This window comes from Rhodamnia argentea, chromosome 2 (genome assembly GCF_020921035.1).
Source record: "Rhodamnia argentea isolate NSW1041297 chromosome 2, ASM2092103v1, whole genome shotgun sequence".
In the NCBI taxonomy this organism is placed as follows: domain Eukaryota; kingdom Viridiplantae; phylum Streptophyta; class Magnoliopsida; order Myrtales; family Myrtaceae; genus Rhodamnia; species Rhodamnia argentea.
In genome coordinates, this window is record NC_063151.1 from 1,195,629 (window position 1) to 1,215,197 (window position 19,569).

The window sequence follows — 19,569 nt, forward strand, 5'->3', positions numbered from 1 at the left end:
GATTTCAACAGACTGGATCTCTCCTAGAGAATTTCATAGTCGTGGGTGCTCCTATGATCTTTTCTCCCTTTTGCTCGATGCTCCCCGACACCCTCTTTGCATGACTTAGTTGAGACTTCACCAGCTGTATTCTGCTCGTACATATTACCAGAGCAGTCTCTTTTGATGCAGCTGGTTGTCGTGCCCAAAGTTTCGAACCCCTCCATGCTTTCCCTTCTCTTCCTTCACGGCAGAGTTACTAGCAAACTGTTTCTCTTTCCCCGCATTTTTCTTCTATATATCATCTTGAAGAATCTCATCCTTCCCCCATATGCAATCGGCAAATTTGAATTAGTGTTTTCCATTGATTCACCAACTCTCTCCCTCCTAGTCCCGGATTCTCAATTGCCCCTAAAATCATTCCTCACAGCCTCTTCATGGCTGCCTACAGAACTATCCTTCTTTGTCACATTCGCACATTTCTGTATGGCTCCCTTGCACGGTTTGCTCAACGTTTCATTGGCTTTCCTCAATTGCATCACGGGTTCAACGCTGCTTCTTATGCCTGTGACTTGCTCCCCAAGCTTCCTGATTCTTTGGCCTGCATTCACCCTTCTCTGATTCTAAGCTGCAATTCATATCTGAATGAAAAACCTGTTATCTGCCATGAGCATTTGAAACTTGAAGATCTGAAGACTAACATATAGGCCGGGGTAAAGACGAGGTGCCTAGTGGAGTTAATCCGGCTCAATGAAGCACTCGGCGAGAAGGTTACAAAGAGCCATTGTCCATGATCCATGACCAGCTGAGATCACAGTGGTCCTCCCAAGGAAAAGAGATTCTACACAAGCATGGGAGTCTCGATCTAAGGGAATGTCAGCTTTTGATTAGGGAATTCAACATCCGTCCACTAAGGCTTGGACTGAGGGCATAAGTCTATTGGAAGCATTGTGAGTTTCTTGCTCGATGTGGTTTGGAATCCTTCGAATGAGAGGGTAGCAATTGGGTGCATGCAGAATTGGCCAGGAGAATGTAGTCTATACTTACCATCTGATCACAAAGGGAACCACAGAATGTAACAAGTTCAGCAAACAGATGGAGAAAGTGAGATTGTCCAAGCTGGTTTTCCCCCCCGACTGACAAGGAAAATGGTGACAGAAGAAAGTCCAGTATGGTTGCTGAAGACAATCAGAGGAGATGACTGCCAGCAAAAACTTCAAGGATGTGTTTGATAAGATGCTTTACCAACCAAAGGATTCCAGCAGTCGAGGACTTTTGACTCTGAGGCCATCCCATGACTGGTGTGAGCATGATTCGTATTTCCTTTACTTTTGCAGGTGGGAGATGCTACAGGACATGCCTGAATCCCTCTCCTTTCGACCTTCTACTTTCAATGAATTTGTGTATTCAACGAGAAAATCAGACTGTACATGCTTCCCATATCTTTTCTCCTGCATTCTTCTGTCAACTCTAGAGACCTTGTTCTGGGAAGTCAACTTCTCTTGGGTTCTGACAAAGACCTTGCTCTGAAAAATCATCTTCTCTTGGCTCTTATTCGACCCTTCCTTCTTCGCCACACCAAAGTTTCGTCTTTCTTCCATCTCCCCGATCTTTCCCTTTTCATTAACGAAAGAGACATCGGTTCCAGCATTCACTCCATCAAACTCAAATCTCTGTTTTGCCTTCCTCCTCCTCGATAGCAAACCCTTTTGTTCATCTGAGCTGAATGCCACATGAAACAGAGGTTTGCTTAACGGGATATGAGAATATGAAACCAAGTTCTCTTCTTCTGTCCAATGGAAATGCAGAACCATTTTCTTCTCTTTCGACGAATTCCTTCACAGACAAAGCAACAAAATCAAAAAGATCCTGCAAGGAGTAACATGTTATGATAAGCACACCGTGAAAAACATAGGGCTCTATATATATATCAGCCACAATGGGTTAATCAACCCACCTCAGTTGTACTGGTCATCAGATGTGGCACGAGTTGACGTTGCACGCCATGTGCAAGGATCGAAGACTGTGTCCTCCTAGCTTACCCTCAACATCTGAAAAAATGTACCAACAAGATGCAGCGCATAATATGTCCCTTTCACGCTCCTAAATAGCAACAAAAAAGAAACAGAATTACAAGAGAGAATAGAGTAGCAAATTGCTGGCATTCCCTTTTTTATTCATCTGCATTGCTATTTGCATCAATAAAATCCAGGTGTAAAAGTAGCGCAGCACTAGATAGAGAACAGGATTCACAATACCCAGAAACATCATACTGAACAAATGAAACCCCAATTTTCTAAATCGTGGGACATGCGCTAAAGCTGGACATTTCCTATTCCATGGAAAGATTGCTCTAAGCATCAATGAGCAGGTCTCTAGTGGTTGAAAAAGAACATCAAGAGACAACATTAGACTGAGAATATAAACTGTTCAGGGAGGAATAAACAGGAAGCTCAGTAATGATTAATGACCCGCAATAAGCATCAGGAGTCCCATTTCCCCAACGTATGAACAACCCAATAGTCAAAGCAAAGCAAGAAAATCCACAACCAAATCACAAGAAGACACGGGCAAAATTAAAAGGGGACAGCAATTTCCTCATAAACAACAAGAGACATACCACGCCCACAGAGCGAAAAATGAACAATCAAACGACCCAACTATAATTGAAAAAAGAATTTACCCAGAAGGGGATTATTGAAGAAACTGAGCAACATTCTGAGCTTGGCGCCACCCCCAGATGCCGACCCCACGTACATCTCAACCGCCATAATGTCCGCCACCTCTGCTTCAGCCTCCTGACGCTCGTCTTCCCCCACTTCCACTTCCACTTCCACTTCCTCCTGCTCCTCACCCTCCCCAACCCCCGGGGAGCCGCCACCGCCAACACCACTTTCCCCATCAATCCCTCCTCCAGCTCCTCCGCACTCACTATCCCCCAAAACGACGCGTTCTAGAAAAGTTATAGGGGAGAAAAGGACGGAAAAACCCATTGAGCGCAAGCGACAGTGGAAAAGAGCGTGTACTTTTCAACTCCCAACCATTGAAATCCGCCATTTTAATGTACCTCCGATCGTTTACTAGAACAAGATGGTGCCTTGGGACCATGAAGGGCTCTGTCTCTCGTCACTCCCGCCGAGTTTGATGCCTCCGGAGCAATATCGGAACGTGCCGGCGAGCGAGAGAAGGCGCGTTTCGCATGTTCTCGGAGCGAATGCTGGTAACCGCCGCTCATCTCTCCTTCCCCCTCCCTCTCTCTCTCTCTCTCTCTAAAACCTTCTTCAAGTTTTCGTTGCCCATTTTGACATCTCTTCCTCTCTCGCTCCGTCTCCCTCCCTCTCCGGTGATTGTGATTATTTTTTTTTTTTTCCGACGTTACTCCCCGAATCAAGAGCAGAGCGGCTGCTTTCCTCAGCAACAGAGTAGTAAGCGGGACTGAGGCGAGGGACTATGCTAACACGTGTCGCGCCGCTGAATGAAAGACGGTCTCAGCCAATATTTTGTCAACGGGCGAGTCAACTCAGAATCCTCTTTTGGTCGAGTAACTCGGAATTCGAATGTGCTATTAATATCAAAAAGCTCATCCACCATTTACTTCTTGAGAATAAAATAATTGAAATATATATTTATTTTTTTTATAATAATCATTTGTGTCGTTTAAAAAAATTAATTAAATCATTCATTTTTGCTGTGTTGCACGGCAATCAGGAGTCCAATTGACTAGTGACTTTGAGGCTTGGCCTAGGTGCGATTGTTTTTTTTTTTTTTTTTTTTCCTTTTTTGTTTTTCTTGTATAAGGTAGCTTTTAATTGTAATCTACCAATGAAGTTGGTACACGAACTACTCCGAATACATTAAAAGAGTTAAGAAAGACAAAATCGACATTCTTATGTAGTGAACAACTAGAGTACCGCCTTCTCTGATTCTATATGATCGCAAAAAATTTAAAAATAAATGTCAAAATGATTACCGCAATAATTGACTCCAATCAAATATTCTGTTGGGTGTGATTCGTTCTTAATGAAATTAAGACACTTTTTAATGTACTTGTATTCCTTTTATGTTTAATTCAATCACTAGATTTTATTTAAATTTTTAAATCTATTCTAAATATTTATTTTTAAATTAAAAGGCAAGAATATATATAGCTGACGACCAACCGCTGCAAATGAAAACACCAACCCAATTTGCCTATATATATATAGAGAGCACCCAAAGCAAAGGAGGAGGCAAGTCGAGACACACTAAATCGACAATCAAAAGTCAGCGAATTTATACCCTTCACGATCCAACAGAACATACGACGCATCCACATATGCAAGTATTCATTCTTCACAAAGGAGAGACGAGATGTTTTATCAACACATTCTGAAAAGAATGTGCTCGCATGCTCATAGGTTCCAAGGTGAATAAATATTATGAATCAAACAAATTCCTGGTTATTGTTGTGGAGGGCCAAAAACATTTGCTTCTTCACGATTCAACTGAATTCCAGCACCACTTTACCGAGAATTTTCCTTTTCTCTTTAGCCTCGTGTGCTTCCTTCACTTGTGCAATTGGGAATGTTCTATCAACAGGTATATACAACCTCCCGGCTTCAGATAGATCGCGGATCTCCTCCAACCCAAAGCAGTTGGACTCCATGAATGCATAGGAATAATCTGTCGCCATCAAGAGGGTAGACAGAAGTAATATATATATATATATATATATACTGGTGTGGTCAACAGGAAATGCCGTTTTTCTATATAAATCAGGTTATGTAAAAAGTATACTATCGCACGGGCATGAATTTGAATATGGAAACACAACTTTCCCAAGCAAGAATAGAAGAAACAAATAAAACGGGAATTGAGAGCTCGCAAGTTCAGGAGCTGATTGATATGCCCACATCATGATCCTCAATCCCTATACTTTATATAACAGCTTTTCTTTCTTCAGTCAATTTCTTTAAATTGATGAGTTATGCAGATTATGCACAACACTCCTAAGCACATTCCAATTTCTTCCTAGTTAAAAAACATAGACCAGTCAAATGACACACAAACCATTAAAGAACATAGATAATTAATTCGCAAAATTTATTGAGGAAGAATCCGAGAATACATCACATGCTGAATTTTCCAGGTCTCAACTTACTTCGAAATCAAATTCTCAAGCTTTCTTTAATCTTCTAAATGAAAGGGGCTGGCCCATTCTATAAAGGCTCAATGTGAATCAGGCAAGTTTCATAGGGCTGGTATATGCACAACTCACTGCTATAAGACCGTTTGAACTTCTAGCACAGTTAACAGCAATGTACCTAGAAAGAAATCTATGAGGCTCAAGCTGCCTTTTGGAACGAAATGGAGATGCAACAGCTGTACTACATCCAGTCAGCTCCAATACAAAAGGAAAAATAATCCCTACCATTTTCGGTATGTTGCAACTATCATTTCTCCATATTTTTCTTTATTGACCTCTATATTTTAATCTATAGATGCATCAAATCTTTCAAATAAGAAGATGGTACAACAAATTAATAATGTAAAAAAAAAGGAAGTGTAAGCCTGCATGGTAACAAAGAAAGTTCGACATATTTTGTCAAGCGATCTTGAGAGAGACCCTAGATTTACTAGATAGGGCCATATCACTAAGTTGTTCTGCCTTGAGGTTTCTCGTAATTTTGGATAAAAACAAAAGATAGACTTGGCAATGCAAAAGAGTGTTAAGACACACTAGCAGCAAAGCTAAAATAATGTCTTGAGTTGTTTATTTATTGAATCATCTAGTGTGGAAGGTTCAAGTAGAGAAAAGCATAACCATACCTCACCTCAAGCTGCCTTTTGGAACAAAATGGAGATGCAACAGCTGTACTACATCTAGCCAGCTCCCATACAGAAGAAAAAGTATTCCTACCATTTTCAGTTTGTTGCAACTATCATATCTCCATATGTTTCTTTGTTGACCTCTATTCTATTTCAAACTATAGAGGAATCAAATCATTCAAATAAGAAGATGCTCCAGCAAATTAATAGTTTAAGGAAAAAAAAAAGGGAAGTGCAAGCCTGCATGGTAACCATGAAAGTTTGCCATATTTTACTGGCCGAGACCCTACCAAATAGGGCCATATCACTAAGCCGTTCAACCTTGAGGTTTTTGTAATTTTGGATAAAAACAAAAGACAGACTTGGACAATGCAAAAGAGTGCTAAGACACACTAGCAGTAAAGCCAAAATTATGATTTGTCTATATATTGATCATCTAGTGCGGAAGGTTCAAGTAGAGAAAAGCATAACCATACCTATTCCATAATAGCAGTAGTAGTTAAAGTTTTTCATCCCAAACAAATCCGAAACCCCAGGGACCATAAGAATATCAAAAACCGTTGATCTTGCATCCGCCTGCAACAAAGATCGAGAGAAGTTTGAACTTGCAATACTCTGCAAAAGGAGAAAAACATACAACTACGCTTTATCCTACCTGCAAAGTGACATAATGTCCACCTCTTTTTAAAAAATTAATGCCTATCCTCTCGGTCTTTAGTCCACCTATAGTATCCAAAACCGCATCAAACTCCCCTTTTATTGCCAATTTGATGTTCTGTCGAGCAACGGTAATCATTGGTTATAATAAGCACAGGACTTCCCTATTCAATGTGAAGAATTTTTTTTTTTTCTTAAAACCAACCATGTCATGAAATGGTGAAAGCAAACACACAAAATGAATAAATAGATTCAACAATACAACAGACAAAGATGCCTACATACGATTAGTTTCCATGGTCGAGCAATCTCGATGCTTTACCATATAAATGATTTTCTCCACTATAAAATTTAAACACAAAACCAATGGCATACCTCAGCTATGTAGTCAACAGCCTGCTCAGCGCCAGCTGCCAAAGCCCGATCAATGCTTTGACTGCTACAAAAGGTTACAACTTGGCATCCATGAGCTACTGCAAGTTGAATTGCTGCAAAACCTACAGCTCCACCACCACCAATAACTAGCACCCTTTCCCTTACAACAGGTAAAAGAATTTGTCTTAAAGCTATAATTCCATAACAACCAAGTTAATCAGAATAGATGAGTTACTAGAAAATCATTTCTTACCATGAACAAGAGCTACACACATCACTCAAAAATAGAAAGCCCATTGGAGTTCCCAATGGGAAACAAATTGGTTTCACTACGACAGAATAATTAAAGAACTCAAATATTTCCATCCCATGCCAGGAAAATCAAACAAACTTTGAATTTTCTTCATTTTGGACCATATATCAAAGACAGTCTTGCTGTCTACCACGCACCTTCCTTCTTAATAAGTTGATTGTTTTTCAAAAACTCAGGGAAGAAGGGCCATGAAGATCAAAATAGAAAAAGAACATCAACTAGAGAGAGAAAAGTCAGACACCACATTGGGCAACTGGAAGCAAATCATTAACCTTCTTTGAAGTTCAGTCCAAAATGGAGATATTCTAAAGATGCATGCAGTAGAAACTCTAAACATACCCTTCACGTATCTTAGCAGTCTCTTTTAAAGCTCTCCATGCAGTCAGTGCAGCAAAAGGGATGGCTGACGCTTCCTGTAAGATGTGACGCTTTAGATGTCATTTTCTAATGCTAGCTAATAAGCACGGTATTTAAGAGCACTACATACATAGTTGCAAGTCCAATAAAAGTGTGAAAAATACTCTCACATAAAACGTCATAAAAGAACTCGACGTCTACCTCATGTGTAATTGACTTCGGTTTTTGAGTAAGATGAAATTCCGACACTATTGCATAGTCAGTATAGGTACCCCTACGAACGCTGGGATGCAAAGCACCAAAAACTTCTTCACCTACAGTAAAAGATTGTACTGAAGCTCCAACTGCTACAACCTCTCCACTGATATCGCGACCCAAAATGAGAGGTAGAAGTCGTTTAAATACGGAGTAGCCATAACCAGTGCCAGAACGCATCTGCAAACAGAATGAGTTATAACCATATCACAACAGTGCGCACTGTGAAATAACTCCAAAACATATAAGACTCGGGTCACTGAACCATACATATATGGTGAAAAAAAATTTAGACACCGCGCATTTTTGTGCGTATCATTTAATTAAATAAACTGTTCCCAAGGGAACACTAATTGAATCAAACTAGTGAATTATGTACCTACTTAAGTATCAAACCAAACCTCACCGTCAACTTGATATCAATCCATGCCAGACAAAATTGCGTAGGCATTACCAATACACTTCACTGTCCTATCCACGATTATGAACGGCAACAACCAATACATAACTCTCTGCAATCCAAGAAAGCTACACATTCCGAATTCAGAGTTTCTAGGTTTAGGAGAAAACCAGGAGATTCGGACAACCTAAAGAGATCGAGCTCATCGCGACTTTCAATTGTGTTTGTCAGATCACATAATTGATTAAATGGATCAAAAAAGTCTCTCTTTTTATCTTAAAATTGTCCAAAATCGAGGAATCACGACATCCATCAAAAAGTAAAATTGATAAGCTCTGGAAGACCAAAAAAGAACCATATAATAGCAAAACCGAAGTAATAAATAAGCAGCTCAGTAACTGCAACATCAATGGACACAGCAAAAAAGTCTTTTTTTTCCCTTCAAATTGCCCAAAATGAAGAAATTAAGGGGGTTTTTTTCCAATTTAATTTTTTTAAAAATAATATTTACAAAAATATTTTTTAAAAATAAATATTAACGGATTTGGGCCTCGCTCGGCAATTGGGCTGCCGAGCGGCTGGCCTGGTGGGCCGACTTAGCTGCTCGGCAGCCCAACCGCCGAGCAAGCCCATCTCCTTTTTTTTATTTATTTTTTTTTATAAATTTAGTTTTTTAAGTGTTTTAATTATTTATATTTATAATATTTTCATATTTTTTAACATGTTTATATTTATTTTATTTATATTTTTTTTTTGCGAAGCTTATCTTTATAACATAATTAGTATTCATTAATACAAAAAATTATTAAGATATATAATTCATAAATAATGTTGTAATTATGTAATTAATTGAAAATATTCACATAAGGAAAATCCTCAATACCAAACGAAAAGAAACCATAGCCGCAGTATAAAAAATAGAGCCCAAAAAAAAAAATGAATCTATGTTTCTAATAGCGTGGATGGGACACTAAACGCTGAGCTTTTCGTGAGGTTTGGTGCGGAATAATTACGGCCCAAATCGATGTTTCTAATAGCGTGGATGGGACACTAAACGCTGAGCTTTTCGTGATAAGAAAAAAAATAAGGAGATGCTTTTTATATTTTTCCGAGCGAACTTTCCTTTTTGAAAAATTTCAAATAAGGGCACAATATGTGCTCACTATTTCAAAGAAGGTCACGACCAAAGGTGTATTCGTCCTTTATATTGTCTGCATTTCTTTTTCTTTTTTTTTTGTCCTGACCTTGTCAATTTTGCATTTTTTTTCCCTTCGATGTTACTTCTCGATATTAAATGAATCCTCCTTTCCTTCTTTCCTCCTCTTTCAATCTTTTTAGCCGACCAAATTGCATAATTACAACATTATTTATATGAATATTTTACCAATTTTATATTATGAATATTTTCAATTAATTTAATATATTGTTAATATATGTCTTGAATTTTATGTACCCGGTCCGGTTTATGATCCGACCCGACATATTTTTGTGCGGCCCAAAAAATGGAGGAAAAATTGAGATTTGGTTCGTGATTGAGAGAGTTGGGCCGATAGGCCCAACTTGGAGCAAGCGAACAAATCTTCTTTGTGGTGCGAACAAATCGGCGTGGGGGTTCGGGGGCAACGCTCCCGAATTTTTTTTTTTTTTTGGCTTTATTTTTTATCTTGCGGCTAGAGTTTCTTTTCGTTTGGTATTGAGGATTTTCCTTATGTGAATATTTTCAATTAATTACATAATTACAACATTATTTATGAATTATAAATCTTAATAATGTTTTGTATTAATTAATACTAATTATGTTATAAATATAAGCTTCGCAAAAAAAATATATAAATAAAATAAATATAAACATGTTAAAAAATATGAAAATATTATAAATATAAATAATTAAAACACTTAAAAAAACTAAATTTATAAATAAAAATAAAAATAAAAAAAGGAGATGGGCTTGCTCAGCAGCCCAACCGCCGAGCGAGGCCCAAATCCGTTAATATTTATTTTTAAAAAATATTTTTATAAAAATTTATTTTTAAAAAATATTTTTGTAAATATTATTTTTAAAAAAATTAAATTGGAAAAAAACCCAAATTAAGGCATACAACAACAAAAAAAAATCCTTTTTTGATAAGCTCAGGGAGACCAAAAAGAACCACATAATAGCAAAACCGAAGTCATAAAGCAGCTCGGTAACTCACTGCAATATCTTCGACCGAAAAACTCACTGCAATATCAATGGACACAACAAAAAAAGTCCTTTTTTTTTTATCTTCAAATTTCCCAAAACTAAGAAATTAAGGCATCCAACAACAACAAAAAATCCTTTTTTGATCAGCTATGGCAGGCCAAAAAAGAAGCAAAACCGGACCCCAGCAAAAAAATAAATAAATAAGCAGCTCAGTAACTCACTGCAAAATCAATTGGATTGATGGACACAGCGCGAGTGCGAACGAGGACCTCATCATCCTTAAGATGAGGCAAGGGCTTGTCTACGAACTCCAACACCTCTGGGCTGCCGAACCGCCGCAACATAACGGCTCTACAACTGGTGATGTCGGTGGGGTTCATATCGGTCTTTCGGCGGGGGCCTAAAACCTAGACCTGTAAATTGTGCTCCGCCGACCGTACTTCGTAAGAATAAGAAGGAAAAGGAAAGAAAATAAAAATAAAGACAAAATACAATAAAAAATATCCAACATTAAAAAACTTATTACAAAAATAAAAATAGATTTGTATTGTAATTTTTTTTGGTCGGATAAATGGGCCTTAAATAGGTTACTGGATCAATTTGAATATGACTATAAATGAATCGACACAAACTCGACCTAACCCACCAGTTTAACAAGTTTGCCAATGCCGCAAAAAAAAAAAAAAAAAAACCCAACTATAATTTTAGTACCAATTTTATTCAAAACTTTCTTTGTCCATAAAAATCTCCAACTTTTAATCTGATCCTTATTTCAGCATTATTTATTTTGTCTCATTAAAAATATTGGCTTTAAGTCCAATCTTAATTTTACCATAAATTTTCCTTGTCCCATAAAAGACCCAACTTTAGGTGTAGACCTAATTTTACCATAAACAATAAAAACCCACTTGATTACACATGCAAACAACCTGCGAAGTTCACTAAATCAAAAATCGAATGACCTTAGGATTGACCTTTAATTACTCATGCAATTTGATTAATCTCGGCCATCTCTTAATCACTTAGAGAACATTAATTAAAATTTGTGATAATTAACCCCCACTTGCGTTCACAGAACAGTAGGCGAATTCACTAATCCCTAATAAGTTCTAATGCATTTGCGTAATTATACTGCAATCGAAGCACCCATAGGTAAAGTCAATTGAACATTTCAATTGAAGCGCGCTGGTCAACCCGTGATCGACCAAGCAAAAGCGTGAATTACACTAAGAAAATTAGAAGTAGCATTTTCCTAACCGGTTTTATAAACTTTTTTGCAATTTTTTTTCATATATTTTTAAATTGTAAATTTTAATATTTTAATATTACATTATTACTATACATGTTAAAGACAATTAAGTGACTCGAACGTGGTTTTGTAATCTCCATTGTATTACTTATAGATAGTGGAATTTATTGCTGCTCTCCTCTTGTACATAGATCTATTCGATCGAACTACATGAATTAGATGTCTAATTTAATTTCTTGTTTTTTTTTATGTTATTATTTGATTGCTTGCTTCTCAAAATAACTCAGTCAACGGCTCTCATCCTTTTCTTTTGTGTCTTCTTCTTTGGCAAAAGTACATTTTTAGTGTCAAAAATTGAGTATGGAAATTACTTTGGTACCAAAAATTTCAATCGGATCACTTTAGTACCAAGTCATTAAAAAAAAAAAGGATCACTTTAATGCATCCGGCCAAAAATTCCATCCAAAATTGCCACGTGGCATTTTTTAATTAATTTTTGAATTTTAATTGGCATTTAAAAAAAAAATGAAGTCCACGTGGACGTGGACTTCAAAATTCAGAAATTTTTTTTAAAATAAAATAAAATTCTTAAAAAAGAAAAGCTAACATAAATTTTTTAAAATAAAAACTTTATTTAAAATAAATTAAAATAAGTTGAAAAAATAAAAATAAAAACTAAAAAAAAAATCAAGCTGCTACGGTTCTTGTAACCCTAGCCACCACCGCCCCACCGTCGCCATCAATGCCCGACGAGGGTGGGACATGGTCGACGGGCGTCGCCGACCCCTTCCACTGGCCGTGCCCCACCCTAGACGGCCATTGCCGACGAGGGTGGGGCATGGTGCCGGCGATGATGGGGCGGCGACGGCGAGAGTTACAGCAACCTTCGCCGCCTACAATATTTTCTCTATTTTATTTTATTTTTTTCTTTTTATTTATTTGTCAGATTATTTCTCAAATTATGTTAAATAAAAAATTCAATTTTTTTTAAAATATTCCACGGTGGACCTCCGGCGAGCCACAAATATTAATAAAAAAGTGTCACATCGGAATTCGGACGGAGCAAATCGAACTTGGCACCAAATTGATCGTTTTTCAAAAAATTTGACACTAAAGTGATCCGATTTAAATTTTTGATATCAAAGTGATCTCCGTGCATAACTTTTAATATTAAAAGTGTACTTTTCCCCCTTCTTCTTCTCTTCTTTATTGGGCGCACTTTGTCGTTCTTCTATTGCAATGGGATGGATGGCCTGCTTAGCGCGAAACGTGAACAGAATGAGTCCGGCGTGTTCCGCTTTGAAAGGGTCCACCTGACTTGACTCGGCCCGAGCATTAGTTACCATCTTTGAGGCAAGGCAAATATTAGATCCGGATCCAGCCTAGCTCGCCTGTTTGACCGAGTCTACTGAACGTCAAACATGTCATTTCTAGAGGTGATTAATTTCAGGTTGAGCGGGTTACCACTGCCAGCTCTCGGTCCTCATGAATCGGAGGTGTTAGCCAAACTGGTCAGTCCTTCTCGGAATCGAACCAAAGAACCTACTTTTTTTTTTTTTTTTCACTTGAGGAAGAACTTACGAAGTTATGAAATGCAAAAATTACATTTCCTCAGCGCAGTCCTCATCCAACGGCGGCGGCACCAATGGCCGATGAGGTGCTCGCCGGCCCTCTGCTTCAGCCGGTCGTTGAAGAAGGTATAATAAGATGAATAGTACAAGGAAAAAATAACAAAAAAGTAAAGGAAAGCATGAAGAAGATGAACAGTAAAATAAAAATAAGAAATAAAATAATTTTTTGAAAAATATTAAAATATTATTAAAAATTATTCCTGTCAAGACCGGTAGGATCCATGTCATCCCCAGCTAGCTAAGTTTGATCGAATATACTGAATTGACATAAATATAAAAAGTTTAAGATTGAATTGGTAAAAAAAAAATTAGGACTAAATTGGCATAAATGCAAAAGGTTTAAGACTATATTGAAAAAAATCAAAAGATTTGGAACCGAATTGACAAAAGTTGAATAGATTTAGGACATTTTTGATAATTTTTCCCAAAAGTCTTCATCAAGCGGTTATGTGAGTTTTCAGTTGCATCAAATACCGTAGTTTAATAATCAATGGATGCAAGATTTTTTTTGAAATAAAATAATACGTGCAAAATCGGATGAATATTGGTTTAATGATCGATTCCAATGGCTTTCCGGTTTTCAGTCTTAGAACCAAGAATCGAACCCGTCGAGGCTGGTTCTTGGAGCAATGAGCAGAACGAATTCTCCCCCAAAAATCGACTCGGGATCCAGCTAACTAGGCTGATTTCGGCTAGTTCCTATTTTAAACCGAACCGATGCTTACCCCCAATTCTATTCAAACCAAGACAAAAGGAAAATTTTCAAAAAAAAGGTCTTAAGTGCACTCAATTTCACAAATAAGGATTTGAAGTGAATATTGTTTCAAATAAGGGCCGAAGTGCTTATATTATTTTGAAAAAAGGCTTGAACGAAGGGCAATTTACTCTTTTAATTATTTTTTATTTTTTCTCTTTTTCTTTTCTTTTTCTTCTTTTTCTTCTCTGTCTTTCCTCTTCTCTCCCCTCTCCATCTCCATCGCCAGCGCCATATGCACTTTCACTGCCAGTTCCGCATCCCCCTCCCCTTCCCTAGTTATGTGGGGGCGAGTGAGAGGAAGAAAAAAAAAAGGCAACTTCCATGGAGACTTCAGAGAGCTCAACTAAGCAATAGAAGAAAAAAAAAAAAAAGACGATCCTCAACGCCCCTCAAGCTTCGTCGTTCGATGACCTTCACCGAAACCGATTCTTCTCAGACCAGTGACGCCTTTCCTCTGCCCTGTTTCTAGACGTGGGGGTCGTTCTAAGCGAACCAACGCGGAGAGAGAGCTCATAAAGGCAATGCAAGCTCAGTTGAGAGGCCGAGAAGACTGAAGAAGAAGGAGACAGAGAGCTCGCTTCAGGAGGGAGTTTTGAAAAATAAGAGAAAGGAAAGAAGGCTCCTACTCCCTCTGGTTCAGCTTCACGTACCCCCTCTTACCTCCACACTCCCATGCTTCAAACTTCACAGAACAACAACAAAAAATGAGAGCGAGAGAAAAGAAGCAGTCCCAAGCATCCCGACGTTGGCTGAGCTAGACGATCCTTTGCAGCCGTCCGCCAATTCTGGCCCGACGACCTTCATCGCCTCCATGAACCAATGTGAATGAGCGAGTAGGAGTCCTCTCTTCAGCCGACGCCTACCATGAGATCGACAAGAGGTCTTCACTGAGATCGTTGAGCTTTCCTCGAGTTTGGTTCGGCTTCCAGCTTAGTTCCGTGGCTTTCAGTTTATGTTCAGTTGCATTCGCTCGCGTTCGTGCTCGAGTTCATGATCGCCGGCGATCTCTATTGGCGATCGTGGGTGCAGTCCATTGAGAGTGAAGCACCACCCCGGCGACTTAGCGGAGGCCCGGAGTTGATGAGGGACGGCGGCAAAGAGAATCTCTCTCTTTTTTCTTCTTGGTGGTGGGTGGCGACGCCGGAGGGGAGGGGAGAGGAATGCGGGAATGTTAGTGGCAATGTATATGGTGGTGGCGATGAAGATGGAGAAGGGAGGGAAGAGCAAAGAGATGCAAGAAAAAGAAAAGAAAAAAGAAAAAATTTAAAATAATTAAAGGACCGAATTGCCTTTCGTTCGGGCCCTTTTTTGAAACGATTTAAGCACTTGAGGTCCTTATTTGAAATAATATCCACATTAAGCTCTTATTTGAGAAATTAAGTATACTTGAGTCCTTTCTTTGGAATTTTTCCCAAACAAAATGCTCGACAAAAAAAAAAAACAAGAGTACAAAATTAGAAAGCCCAGAAAGAGGAAAGCCCAAGTTTGAAGCCCATTAAGTAAGGGGCCCGTGAGTTCTGGCCGTCACTAAGTGGGCCCGCACTCGTAGGAATCTCACACGGTCATTGGGCCACAGCCCGTAAAAGAAGCTTTATGAACCACGCAAAATATCAACGAAAGCCGCGTAGCACCCTGCCTACTTTCCCTCTTTCTCTCTCTCTACACTTATCCGCTGAGCTTTATTAGCTTCACTGAATGAACGGACGAACGAGCGACGACGAAAACGTGACCGAGTAACCATTTCTTCTTCTTCTTCTTCTTCTTCTTCTTCGCAAAGAGCTCTTGATCATCGGACAATCACGCATGAGACTCGAAGCGGAGGCTCATCATCATCGTCTTCGTCGTTCGCTCCATCTATCCAGTGCCACCACCCGCGAAGCTTGATGACTGACTTGGTTTCTGCTTCCGGCGGCGCACTGCGACGTCCACGTCCACGTCCTGAGGAATCCTTTTTCGCCCCGATTTTCGCCTCTGGTGATGCCTTTTTCGTTCCACAAGGCGACGCCGTCCGTCTGCGCGCTGAGGACCGGATCCGGGAGCGGCAAAGTCCGCAGCCAGGAGGCCTTGGGCTCGGCCTTCGTTCGGAGGCCGATTGTGTCTCCGGCGAAGGATTTGGCTGGAGATTCGGCGGAGGATGAGGCGTCCGGAGAAGCTGAGAAGACTAATTTGAGCGACAGAGAAGCCGAAGACAGTGAAGAGGAAGTGGAGGAGGCGGAGGAGGAATGGGTTGATTGGGAGGATAAGATATTGGAGGACACCGTGCCTCTGGTTGGCTTTGTGAGGATGATTCTGCACTCTGGAAGGTGTGACCTCATATCTTTTGGTGAATCTGTAACTTGAAGAAGTTAGCAATGGCATCCTGCCTAATTCGCTGCAATTCGCGATAAAAATGGCATAAGTTGAAAGAGATAATGTCTGCTTCCACTATAATTTATTGTCACGTGAGCTTTTGCTTGCTTTAATTGAGTGGGCACGTGTTGGGCGGTGTTATGTAGAGCCGAATGTTGTGAGAGGATTGTGTAGTGGCTGATTCCACCCTGTAGGAAGCTTTACTTGTTGCAATGTTGGTGTTGTCTTACCATTAAGATTTGACACGTTATGTTTGCTCAATCGTTGGAAGATGGAAATGCCTAGAAGTTTCTTCAATCTGGTCAAAAGCTTTGCGCACATTATGGTATGATTGCACTAAGAGTGATCGAGAAACAGCCTTGGAATTTCTTTTATTTGCGCAAGTATTGCCAGTCATCCAGCTATCTTTCTGTCTACCACTCTATCTTTACGTACTCCCATGTGTGTAGATACATGTTGGCATGTGCAGATAGACTCAGACTTAAATTTCAGCATGCATACACACTGAAGATATTTATATGCCCTAGACCTATGCATATACTGCAAATCTTCACACTTGAGTAGTGGTAGGTTGTGACTATTCGACTTTATTCTATTTCAGACTATTTAATTGTGTTGTTTGACTACTACTATATGTTCAGAATCCGCAGGCCTTTGCCATCCTAGGAATATGGGCAATTACCATTATACATTCACGGGCAGTTATCATTCAAGGGAAATGTGCACCTTCATTTATGTTAACAAGCCGTAAAGATGCTTAATATGTTACGAGGGTTCCATGTTTAGTGCCTCTATTGGTCTACATTTTTGTTTTGGTTGGAAAGGGGCACAAATTTAGGACTGTTATTGATCTGGACCCAAAGTTCTGTAGGTCTGAGATTTATCAAGTCTGAGTCCTCTATTACAAATTGCAGTACTCTCTGGTATACTTGTGACCAAGCTTTCCTCCTTGATGTCTTTTCTGTCTAAAGTTAAGTAAGGGGAGTATTGTATATATTTGCCCTTCATCCATACTACATAGTCGAATGCTTCTGCTTCCTTTTCTCAAGCTACCTATCAATCTTTGATTTTCCACTCTGTAACATGCTGCAGCTTAGGCTCTCTCTGCCTTTCCACTTCGTCCTTTATTCCCAACATAACTGCTCATTTTTAGCATATGGGCAGCCGCAGGTGTCCTAGAAAGCAGAATGACAACGTTAATTCTTAACTTTATGCAGTGTAATATGCATACTAATGTTCTGTGATAGTTCTAGGTATGTCCAAACCTTGTAATAGGAAGGTTACCTTTATCCTGTCTTCAGAGATCTGTTTACATTTTGCATTATCAACTTCATGGGCAAGAGTCATAGGGAAAGAGAACCAGATGCTTGCTCATATCTGTATGTCAATTTTTAAAAGCATGACCAGAGGTTGGGTGCTAATTCCTAAGTTGTTTCATGTAATAATGCTTGTATGAGTCATTAGAGTCCATGGCAAGCTGACCACTGTTGTTGGACATCTGTATAGGGTTTGCTGAATGTTGGCTGCTGCACATCCATTCTATATCATCAATATATCATGTGCATTTTCTGCTCGTTTTTAACCATTTCAGCTGCTTTTGGGCCTATATTTGAGAATTATTCATGTGCTTAGAGAGCGTCTTAGATTATTTAGACATTTTTTAGAAAAAAAGATAACAATAGGAGCATCTAGAAGTCCCTAATTGCCCTAATCTTAACAAATAACTGATAAATAAGTTGAAATGCTCTGGATTCTTTTTGGTACTAACAAAAACGGAAATGGATATCTTGTTGTAGATATCAAAGCGGAGACCGGTTAAGTCCAGAGCATGAGAGAACCATTCTTGAGAAGTTGCTTCCGTATCATCCTGACTTTGAAAAGAAGACTGGTTGTGGAATTGATTATATTACGGTATCCTTCTCTCCTCTTTTTCAAGAAGAGCAACTTATGCATTGAAAATCGGGAGTAGTTACATCAATGCATGATTTTTTATTTTTTTTTTTCATCAGCCTGAAAATATATGTCTTGCGAAATAGGCAGTACTTGATGAGGATGTAACTAATGTATCATTCATTATTGCAAGAGCGGATTTTTATGGTAAAGCTCAATGAAGCTCTACATTCTTGCTTCAATGTGCATGGAACTGTGGAAAATAGCAGCTTTGCTTAGAGCTTTAATCTATCTGTTATTAGAAGGTTTGGTTTTCAAAGATGGTCTATAAATTTTTGTTTGAGCTAAGCAGATTCGTAAGCTGTATTATTCATGGGGTTGGAAAAGAGTAAAAAAAATGTGATCTCACTATTAAAAATACATCAAAATAGATCCTTTTTTTACGTTCTTTGACCTTGTCCTTGTGAAACCTTGGGTTTGTGCTGGGTAGAAACACACATTCTTTTGCCACATGTGCTGGTCTCTGGAAAAAAAAAAGGCAACTATGATTGTTTTGGACGGGTATTTATGTATTCTTGGTTTATAAATTTCATGGTCCAAGCAACAGTTCTTTTGGTTGCATTGTATCACACTCTTTGAAGTCCTGAATCCTGACTACAAAGAATTGTACTTACCTATAAAATAGAGAAAGAAAAAGAATTATACTTGCTGGAAGTTGATCTCTGTCTTCACTCCTCCTCAATTAAGTGGCGGTCAGTATGTTTGCATGTCATATTGCACCGTAGTTCTCCACAATAATTTCAATACTCTTGCATTGTCATCTTCTATTTAGACTTCTGTTTATTTCATGTCATGTTAACAGGTCGGCTACCATCCTGATTTTCAAAGCTCAAGGTGCTTGTTCATAGTCCGAAAAGATGGAGAGTTAGTTGACTTTTCCTACTGGAAATGTGTAAAAGGCCTCATCAGGAAGAAGTATCCTTTATATGCGGACAGCTTCATTCTTAGGCATTTCCGACGGCGAAGGCAAACTGATGGACGGTAGCATTTATCTCATTCCGCTTGTAACTTACTCAAAAAAATTGAAAAACGAAAGAAAGTAACAGCTTTCATATTCATATGCCGAGGAATTCATTCGTCTTATTGTTGCATCTCTTATGCTATAATCAATTCCCAGAGAACTCTGTGGAGGTTAGAAGGTAAGATTTAAAGTACAGGGTATTGCAATATTCTTGTGAATTTGGTTCAATTGCCGGAGCTGTCCTACCTACATCCTTTTTCTCTCATGCTCCTTTTGTCTACTGGGTTGTTGGTATTCCCCATGTGTTCTATCGTGAAACTCGGCAGCATTAGTATTCCTCCTC

The 19,569-nt window shown here is 38.9% G+C and overlaps 2 protein-coding genes across 3 annotated transcripts; one reads left to right on the top strand and one right to left on the bottom strand.

Moving 5' to 3' along the window:
- Nucleotides 1-4,227: 4,227 nt before the first annotated feature.
- On the bottom strand, nucleotides 4,228-10,689 carry LOC115746272 (reticulon-4-interacting protein 1, mitochondrial-like). Its single transcript, XM_030681978.2, has 7 exons — nucleotides 10,551-10,689; nucleotides 7,691-7,924; nucleotides 7,472-7,545; nucleotides 6,820-6,979; nucleotides 6,443-6,562; nucleotides 6,264-6,363; nucleotides 4,228-4,641 (listed from the first exon to the last, which is right to left on the bottom strand). Exons 1-7 carry the CDS (start codon nucleotides 10,671-10,673, stop codon nucleotides 4,460-4,462), a joined length of 993 nt encoding a protein of 330 aa, XP_030537838.2. The 5' UTR covers nucleotides 10,674-10,689; the 3' UTR covers nucleotides 4,228-4,459.
- Nucleotides 10,690-15,607: 4,918 nt separating this feature from the next.
- Nucleotides 15,608-19,444, top strand: LOC115746358 (protein DCL homolog, chloroplastic). Of its 2 annotated transcripts, XM_030682084.2 has the most exons (4): nucleotides 15,608-16,269; nucleotides 18,112-18,226; nucleotides 18,461-18,510; nucleotides 19,068-19,279. In XM_030682084.2, the coding sequence occupies exons 1-3, from the start codon at nucleotides 15,944-15,946 to the stop codon at nucleotides 18,482-18,484; spliced, it is 465 nt and encodes a 154-aa protein (XP_030537944.2). In that variant the 5' UTR covers nucleotides 15,608-15,943; the 3' UTR covers nucleotides 18,485-18,510; nucleotides 19,068-19,279. The 2 variants fall into 2 exon arrangements, with proteins under 2 accessions (XP_030537944.2, XP_030537942.2); XM_030682082.2 differs by lacking the exon at nucleotides 18,461-18,510 and having other exon boundaries at nucleotides 19,068-19,444.
- The last annotated feature ends 125 nt before the right edge of the window (nucleotides 19,445-19,569 follow it).

What these genes read in the sequence shown, in the direction of transcription:
- LOC115746272 (XM_030681978.2), bottom strand. Translation starts at nt 10,673, where the DNA reads ATGTTGCGGCGGTTCGGCAGCCCAGAGGTGTTGGAGTTCGTAGACAAG. An exon ending in CTGTTGACTACATAGCTGAG is followed by an intron (nt 6,563 to 6,819) that starts GTATGCCATTGG and finishes GTTGCTCGACAG; the next exon opens with AACATCAAATTGGCAATAAA. An exon ending in CTACTGCTATTATGGAATAG is followed by an intron (nt 4,642 to 6,263) that starts GTATGGTTATGC and finishes TGATGGCGACAG; the next exon opens with ATTATTCCTATGCATTCATG.
- LOC115746358 (XM_030682082.2), top strand. Translation starts at nt 15,944, where the DNA reads ATGCCTTTTTCGTTCCACAAGGCGACGCCGTCCGTCTGCGCGCTGAGG. An exon ending in ATGATTCTGCACTCTGGAAG is followed by an intron (nt 16,270 to 18,111) that starts GTGTGACCTCAT and finishes ATCTTGTTGTAG; the next exon opens with ATATCAAAGCGGAGACCGGT. An exon ending in GTGGAATTGATTATATTACG is followed by an intron (nt 18,227 to 19,067) that starts GTATCCTTCTCT and finishes TCATGTTAACAG; the next exon opens with GTCGGCTACCATCCTGATTT.